At 42.4% G+C, this 9,178-nt stretch overlaps 1 protein-coding gene across 1 annotated transcript; it reads left to right on the top strand.

Moving 5' to 3' along the window:
- Positions 1-2,814: 2,814 nt before the first annotated feature.
- LOC143332516 (pannexin-3-like) lies at positions 2,815-8,876 on the top strand. The gene is made up of 5 exons (XM_076750072.1): positions 2,815-2,864; positions 3,141-3,333; positions 6,447-6,589; positions 6,972-7,186; positions 7,702-8,876. Exons 2-5 carry the CDS (start codon positions 3,150-3,152, stop codon positions 8,543-8,545), a joined length of 1,386 nt encoding a protein of 461 aa, XP_076606187.1. The 5' UTR covers positions 2,815-2,864; positions 3,141-3,149; the 3' UTR covers positions 8,546-8,876.
- The last annotated feature ends 302 nt before the right edge of the window (positions 8,877-9,178 follow it).

Here is a 9,178-nt window from a genome sequence, read left to right as displayed (position 1 = left end):
ATGAGAATATTTAAAGAACAAAAAGAAGAAAACACCAGGCATGAGCATTGTTCCCAGCTTCACATATCTCGGCCAGGATTACAATAGAGGACTTAAGTGTGTGTGATACTTCTGAGCCCTCTCAGGCCCAGCTTCATTGTGACATATTTTCAGATTACAGAGTCAGTAGTCTAAATATTGGTTTTAACTTCCCTCGTTTTCCTGTCACATGTGTAGTCTCCCACCCACTGGTTTCTGCTGTAGCCTGTGATTCAACTTTCTGGGTGACGCCCACCCAAATGCTCTCCCACCTTTTCAGCCAGCGACCATAAAAGAACCCTTCAGAGTGCTCGACCATGGTCTCTCAGATTCTGAGACGTGCATTCTGCTCCCTTGGAGTGAATGGTAATCACTCCAGTGGGTGTTTGCTGCACAAGGCACATTGTATTGTTTTTACACAGCTTATATGCATCTACCTCAGAACAGCAGCTCAGGCTGATGCTGTACCTTAAATCAACCTTACAGTTCACAACCTTTGAATCCCCAAAAGACTGATTTTGTGGAGCTTATTTTGTATTGCCTATATTCTCACATCATTTCCGCGTTGAAATATTATGAGAACATGTTCATAGGAGAACTCAGCTGGTTCAAGTCCACTTCCTCCTCTGGCAATGCCACATTCTGAAAAAAGTTACTTTTCCTGAGCCTAGCAGGAGCATGTGTGAGTTCACCACATCCTGCATACTTGCAGTGTTTTTGCCCTCCTAAAAAAAAGGCCCACCTTTGCAGCAACACTTATTAAATATCATCTCCTAACTCTGCTACTTCTCTTTCTTCAGCCATGTTTTCTGGTAGGAGGATTTTGAATTGGCTATGCAGGGCTTCAAAATAATTCTATAGATTAGATGTAGGCAACATGTTAGGTACTTAATATTAGCATGAGAAAGTAATGCTCAATACTCACATGTGGGAGGAAAATCACCCATATTTATATAAGTGATACAAAAAGAAAAAAAAAAAAAAAAACCTTTGAGAGCAGGGGCATCACAACAGTTCTTCTATAATTATTCCACACAGCACTTCTGTACAGCAGGTCAGAGGAGCAGAGTAGCCAGTGGCCATGTCTGAACATCAGTTGAAGAGCAAGTGGGATAAAATGAAAAATATAAGATAAGCTATTCTACACAGCAGCTAAGGTTGGTGTTTTCGTTTATCTCGGGATGGCATTAGCCACAGCAGCATAAATGGTCATAAATCACTTAGTGTGTTTTCTTTCTTTATTATTGCAGAGGCAGGTGCTGTGGTTCAGGAGGTAGAATGGTTGTCTGGGGATCAGGAAGGGAGGTTGGTGGTTTGATCCCTGGTCTCAGCAGCACTGGGGTATTTGTAATGATGTCGCTATCCAACACAGCCCCTTACATTTATTTTAGCACAGAGCTGCTTTCAGTGTCATATATGTAAATGTGATCTCCTCAAACTCGAATGACAAAATAGGCTGTCACTTCCTACCACCCCTTCAGTGAATACAGCTGCAATAATCAATATTTTTTTATTAACAAGGATTGAAATGACAACTCGTGTGAGTTACTCAGATCGACAAACAAACACTCAGTTTTGCAGAGCGTTTTACGATCTTTCAGTGCATTATTTTGGTTTTATGGCCTGCTCTGTTACTGTTTTGGTTCACTCTCACTGCTCTCATCAGCATCATTTCCAGCTGCAGCAGACAACTGTTTTCAGGAAAAAAAAAAAATCACTGAATGCTACCCGCACACGTCCAAACAGCAGACAGAAAAATGAACATTGTGCAGATTTTACAAGCCAAAGTGTCAGATATTGCCTACAAGAGTTGTTAGAGACCAAAAACAGAGCACACACGACTCCAAATGAGCACTGATACTGTTTTAAATCAGCTGGATGTATAAATATGCAATTGTTTGTCAATACATCAGTCATATTAATTTCTAAGGTGACACCATGCCAATGTTGTGTTTACAGCATGTTTCTGCTGCCCCCAAGTGGCCAACCAAATCAGTTATTACAGGTTTAAAATGTAGTCAACTAAATCTACTTGTGACTCTGTCCTAAGTAATTCAATGAGTGACCAGTACTCATCCTTTCTGGAGAAAACAGCTGTCTTGTTTCTGTCTGTACAGATCCATAATTCAACACGCCATCGGTAAGACTGAACTCCACTCGAGAAATCTTGATTTATATCACAAACTATAGTACAGATAAATGTAATACAGATCGCCTCATGGCCTCATGTTCAAATGTTTTTTGTTTCCTTTGTGTTCTGCGTGTTTTCACATTCAGAAACACTGCAGTAGAGTTCTTCCCATCAACAGAGGTCTTGTATGTATGTTTTTCTCTTAACAAATGTAATGCAAAGGTCAGAAACATAACCATGCCTGTTCTATGGTACAGTATCTCAGCTAGCATTAGCTCCAAGGCTGAGGCTGCAGTAAAAATAGTCTCAAAATGACAGAGGCCGAAAAAGCCACTGGCAATGGTTGACTTGTTTGAAGTGGGCCACAGCCACCATGCCTCACAGTGTGGACAGACCAGACAAGCACACACACACACACACACACACACACACACACACACACACACACAGACACAACTGCATTGCGCCAGTGTTGGGTACTGGAGGTCTGCTGCAGTCAGTGCCATCTGGGCGCCTACATTCTCCCAGATGTCCTCTCTGTAATTACAGTCAGACCCGGCTCGGCCTGGTCCAGCCCAGATCCAACCTCTCATTTACAGAGGCCCTCCCTGAATACTTAAGCAGCTTTCCAACTCAGTGCAGGCCTTTAGAGGAGCTCTTTGGCTTTGCAAGCATATTTCTAATAGTATCATCAAAGAAAGCTGGAAGACTTAAGGTAAGGTGGATATAGCTTTCATAATATGTTGAGGACATGTTAATTGCATTAATTGGAAAAGCAATCCACTACTGTAGAGGTTTTCTTTTGTCACTGTGGATTTATATGCATTTTGCCTTATTAAATCAAATGTTGTGAAGATTGACAGAGAAAGTTAAGTTAGAGAATGGTGAAGGCCACGAGTCTGTTTTGTTCTTCCAACACTGACTGCACACAATATCTTCCTGTCCTACATGACTGTGTCAAAAAAAAGCCCTTTTTCTTATCACTGGGTAGGTGTTCAAAATGTCCATTGCCCAGGCGGCGGCCAAGGCCATGCTATCTGATGCCCTCCTGCAGGACAGCCCTGGGATAAACCGGATCAACCACCTGGAGCTGGAGCTTCCTCTGGACAAGGTCATCAAGTTTGTGTCTGTCGGCCTTCCACTGATGCTGGTGTGCATGGCCTTCGCCCGCGAGATCTCCCTGGGTGAGTGACTCTATGTTTTTATCCCTTTTTAAAAACTACATTAGGACATTTGTTTTGTATTCCACTTGGTTTTGCCCCTAATTACACCCTATATTTCTCAGTGCTTGTTTTTTATTCCGTGGTTGTGTTTTGCCTTCATGGTTTTTCAACTGCACTTTCATTCAGTGCCCTGTACATGTACTGTTTGTCCTTGAATTACTTATTACTTACTTGCTAAACTGCATTCAGTTGATGTTGTGATAAGGGGGGATCTCATACATGCTAATACAGAGATACAGCACTCATTATCCCTGTAGCCCATGCTATTAAATTCAAAGTTAAAGGTCTTGAAAAATCAATCTGATTTTTTTTCATATACCAAAGAAGTGACCCAAATGTGTTTTATTTCAGATCTGAGTTACTGAGTGCTGAGCCATGACAAGTGAGCATATCTGTACTCTTTTCCAGCAGGCTTTTATCTTGCCACTCAGATACATCTCCTCATCCCATCTCCTCATTGAGGAAACTAAATATTAAGAGCCATAACAATGAGAGCTGTAATTATGCAGCACTTTCCTTTACAAAATTAGGGTGCTGTGAAGCAAGAGGGAGAAAACACTTAAGTAATACCTATCCTAAAAGGATGACATTACCTGCTGACTCTATGAAGACCTCCTCGGCTTAATAGATACCACAAAAGTAACAATGATACGACAAGACAAAATTATTGAAAACACAAAATTACAGTTGGTTCCAACTCCATTTCCAAGTTTATTGGCTTCTCTGCTGTTTCATGTACTGCTAGAAGTGCTTTAGACAAGAGAGAAAAAATATGTTTTGAATAAAATGTGGAGGTTTTTTCACTTGAAACATACCCACAACCTATTTCTCCACAGTCATTTTAAGAACACAAAAAGCAGAGCAGAAAATCCAAAGTAAACGTGGCAAGTCTTCAGCGCAGCTCTATTGCTGTGGAGGCTGACTCCCCTGACTTTGAACTAAACGTCATCTCTTCAGAGCTGGTCTGCAATCAGTCTGGTGCTCCTGATGCTAATTGCCATGGGGGATGATTGAGAGCAGCGTTCACTAACTCTGGCACGCTCTAATTACAAAGCGAAGTTCTTCTGTGGCAGCTCCCCCCTATTTGAGTCAAATGAGAGGATATGTTGATTAACCAGAGGGGGGGCGTAGAACATGATGTTGTGGGGTACGCAGCTCAGCTGATGGATCTTGGCTGCCTATCTGCCAGGTTGTCAGTTTCACAACAGTGCTTGATTGCGCTGCTGTCTGCAGTCTGGTTTGCTTGCACCTGGACTCTCAGCCAAGAATTCTTGTACAAAGCACAAATGTGGGGATGATCTGCCAAAGTTAATTGAGGAGTGGGAGTAGGAGATAGGAGCAGCGGCAGAAATTTAGGTTCCCTCACTTTGCCAAATGGCTCACATGGGTGGGGATCTGAAGGGGAGAATATTTTACAAGATTTCATGAAAAGGCATGGGCTGTTTAGTATTTAGGGTGACTTGTCACCGCGTGCGCCCACACACACACTCACAAACAAAGTGGAAAAATAGATTCCCACACTAAGCCGCATGAGAACATGCACTGGTGTCAGTTTGTGTTATAACTACAGCACTCAACTTAAACCTGAGCAAGTACCACTTTAGTAGTAGTATAGTTTTCAGCAAAACTGAAGATGAAACTCTTGGGAAGACCTTAAAACAAAAGACCAGCAACATTATGTTCTCTTGGTACTTATCACATTAAAAATCTGCTTTCAATGATCTATTTAATATCAACATGTTTATACAACTGAAAGCAGATTATATGACTTGTTCCACTATAATGCCTTTCGGAGTTTGTGAAGGGAACCTTTGAGGACAGAGAAAGTGATAGCTTCATAAAACCTGCAAGAAATGACATACTGTAACACCATTTCGTTATATGGTTGACAATAATGGATAATGATGAAGCAAACACTGTCCTGTTCACTTCTAAGGTCATCTGTTATTGTCATTAGCCTCAACATGTTGGTCTCCAACAAAATCTACTATATGTCACTGCAAGTTGGCCCAACTCTAAATGTAGTGTCAAATCAAAAGCATCACATACACTTGCTAGCTGTATTTTGCATATATTGTTTAATATAGCTCTCCTCATGATGTTTTCATGAGTGGGTGAAAGTTGAAGAATGGTATAGCTAGTCTTGCTAGTACCATTGTGTTTCTTTCATTAGCCAACACAGACAATACGTGTATAAAAATACAAGCTGTAACCTCTTCTATCTGCAAATATATATACAAGGTCAATTCTAAAATGAATATACTACATCATAACCTCAGCTGCCATAATTACATTTTAGGTGTCACTATCAATATGTTCAAATGTGGCTGATTAATGACACACATACATATAACTGGGCGATGTAATGGTTGCCCATAATGAGGTTGACTGGCAAAAAGAAATCACACCCTGACAGTAAATTACAGGGAGTATGTTTCTACTTACGAAAAGCGGAGCAGATGTGGAGGTTGCTTGTAAAAAATAGAAGATCCATGTTTCTGTTAGGTGGAGCTCACATTTGGTGCGTTCCCTCCCAAGATCTCTGTGTAAGGGTGGAGCACCCTTTGGAAATGAAAGACGGGTGTGGAGCATGGATTCAAGTGGTTGGATTACATGTGGTTATATCAAGGTGAACTAAATATAAGGTGGACGAACACAATTTTAGAATGGAGTCACCCAGGGTTTTAAATGCCAGGTTGCCATTTGGAAACATATGATTTCTACTGAGAAATTCTGTAAAGAACTGAAAAGAAAAGGGCATGCAGCCCACATGTACATGTCTGGTAGTAGACTCCAGTGCTATGCATTTGTGTGTGTGTTCCTGTGTGTGTGTGTGTGTGTGTGTGTGTGTGGTGTGTGTGTGTCTGTCTGTCTGTGTGTGTGTGTGTGTGTGTGTGTCGGGTGGGGGGAGGGAGAGAGAGAGAGAGAGAGAGAGAGAGAGAGAGAGAGAGAGAAATGAAGTGCTTAGAGACTGCTTTCAGGCAAATTGATAAAGCAGAATCAAAGGAGGCTACAGACAGTAATTCCCCATATTAACAGGTAATGTTAGAGATCAACATTTGTTTATTCTGCAGGGCCTCAGATCAGCTGTTTCCCTCCCAGCAATTTCACTGTCAAGCAGGCCAGCTATGTAGACACATACTGCTGGGACTCTCTGATGCATCATGAGTTTGACAGCAATGGGAACTTTGAAGAGCGCTCGCTCTGGGTACACAAAGTAAGTAGAAAGATTCTGATCAAGCTTGCTTTACTTTTAATTCCTGCCTAGAGTGGCTGATGATGTTAAACTGCTGAAACTGTCTTTCTTTATACTGTAAAACACAAAACTTAAGTTTTAATGTGTGTATACTCCTGTAATGACACAACGTACCATTTTGTTGCTAAAATCATTTGCAAGGTATGCTGACCCAGCGCAATTGATGCGTAAGGCCCAGTCACAACAAGTAGTTCTAAACCAGGACTTATGGTGTTCATTTGTAATAGTTTTATGTGTAACAGTGGTTATGTGACTCATCTGTCAACTCTTACACCTCTTACCTACCACTTCCTCTGCATCTGCATCTCTATTCAGTCACTGTTTTCTCTCATTGTGCATCCAGATGTTCCCTTACTCTCTTCTGGCCATGGCAGTATTGATGTACCTGCCGGCTCTGATCTGGCGCCAGCTCGTCATGCCCACACTGGGCTCGGACTTACTCTTCATAATTGACCAACTAGACAAGTCGTACAACCGGTCAATCCGACTTGCTCAGAGCATTTTGGATATGCGCCAGAATACTAAGAACCCCCTCACATTTCAGGCCGAACTGAAAAGGTAAGAGACCAGTGGCTGCTGGCTTACATCAGGAATATTCATTGTTCTTTATATGTGTTTCAAATGAAATATTCCCATATCCATGTTTAGGTTTGGAGTTAAGTGTTGATTTGTCCTCAAACTAGAAGATGCCTCGCTAAATTAAAATTTACTGATTTACGTAGAGAAATTGGGTCACTGCAGCAGCACATAACGATGATCTGCCGGTGAGAAATATTGTTCAGAGGTTACAGAAGTGATCTTAGTCTGTCATTTTGAATCTGGGAAAATGTGCTTTGGGAAAGTGAAGACTAAAATTTTCCTCTTCCCCAGAAACTGCCATTGATATACCTTTGCACAGGCTGTTCACTTCCAAGAGTCTCAATGGAGGACTGCGTGTTTTGGTGGGCTGCTCCTCGTGGCCAAAATTAGAAGATTGTGGTTGGGTTGAGACTCTCCCAGCAGGGAATGTGTGTAGCTGCATGAACATTAAGGAGAACATGGTGCTGAGTTTCTTCTCTTTGTCCCAATTGCAGGGCCAAGAAGAAGCGATACTTTGAGTACCCTCTACTGGAGAGATACATGCAGTGCAAACAAAACTCCTACTTCCTTGTCAGCATGCTTTTCTTGCGGGGCTTCCTCCTCCTGACCTTCATGACTGCTGCCTGTCTCTACCTGGCCTACTTCCACCTCTCTGCCTTCCTGCAGGACGAGTTCAGCTGCTTTGTCCGCACGGGCATGCTGCGGGATCAGAACTGGGTTCCTGAACTGGTTCAGTGTAAAATGATTGGCCAGTTGGTTTTTCAAGTTATAAGCGTGGCCAATGGTGCCATTTACGTCCTGCTGGCTCCTATAGTCCTCTTTAGCTTGATCCGGCTCTTTGTTTGGGACACCACCTTCATCTCTGTCTACGAGGTCCTCCCAGCACTGGATGCTATCAACCACCGTAGACTCGGCTGCCCATTGAATGACCTCAATGTCCTTCTGCTCTTCATGCGTGCCAATGTAGCACATCTGAAGTCCTATGGGCAGGTGAGGGCATTGTGCTCACTGGCGCCACCACAGGTGGGCAACACCTCTGCAGTGCAGGGCTTGAATGCAATGCTGACCCAAGAGGAGATGGAAGAGCGTGAAGAGGCTGCGATGGAGCTGGCAGAGGAGGTGGAGGAGGCCAAGGAGGAAGGGAAGCTCAATCTAGTAGATATCATGACTGTTCTGGGAGCGGCACAGGGAAGAGTGGTAAACTGCAGTGAGAAGAGGCCTCTTGTGGAGGAGAATATGAGTCTTGGTACCGTAACACTTATCTACACACTCAAACGTATTCTGCTCCTGGCAATTTTTGTCTACATTATTTGGGATGTACAGAAAATTATTAAGTGACCTCCAGACTACAGATAGAGGCTCTGAAAATGACTAGCAAATGCATTAAGTAGAACAAGCAGTTCTCACTGAACAGCCATGGAATACAGACTAAGATCATACCGAAGTGGACCTGAGGAAGCAGTTTAAGAAACATTTGCAACTCTAGGCAGTAAATTGAAATAACAATGTGTAGTCATTTTTTCTCTTTATTGTCTGTAAATGTATTGCTTGTTCTTTCTTATTGAAACCAAACTGAACCGTCTATAGTTCTAAAAGCATGGGCTAATGTGGACGAGAGAGATTTGTGGTACTTCCTAGCTCTAACTGCCCTCTCTGTCTCTTCACAGAGCCAAACCACCAGGGGTACCATGAGTTGAAGGAGACTGCACCATTTAATCATTACTAAGCCTCCTACAGACTGAATCAATGTGATAACAATGGGTGGGTGGGTGGGGGGTGTGTTGGCCAGTCTCTACAGTAGACTTTCAAGAGCACTGTCCCCAAGAAGACAGTGGTTTCTGCAAGAGTTTCTGCAGTCGGAGGACAATAAATGAATAAATAAATAAAAAGAAAGAAAAGGAAAGAAATGAAATTGTAGAATTACAAGGCAAATCGTGGCAATAAATGTCAATTCACAGCCAATTTGGATTT

This window comes from Chaetodon auriga, chromosome 15, assembly GCF_051107435.1.
Source record: "Chaetodon auriga isolate fChaAug3 chromosome 15, fChaAug3.hap1, whole genome shotgun sequence".
In the NCBI taxonomy this organism is placed as follows: Eukaryota; Metazoa; Chordata; class Actinopteri; order Chaetodontiformes; family Chaetodontidae; genus Chaetodon; species Chaetodon auriga.
The sequence above is the reverse complement of the archived record's forward strand: the minus strand, read 5'-3'. Positions and strand labels throughout refer to the sequence as shown.

Excerpts from the sequence above, each read along its gene's own strand:
- LOC143332516 (XM_076750072.1), top strand. The coding sequence starts at position 3,150 with ATGTCCATTGCCCAGGCGGCGGCCAAGGCCATGCTATCTGATGCCCTC. Across the intron at positions 3,334-6,446 it reads CGCCCGCGAGATCTCCCTGG|GGCCTCAGATCAGCTGTTTC; the intron begins GTGAGTGACTCT and ends TTTATTCTGCAG. Across the intron at positions 6,590-6,971 it reads GCTCGCTCTGGGTACACAAA|ATGTTCCCTTACTCTCTTCT; the intron begins GTAAGTAGAAAG and ends TTGTGCATCCAG.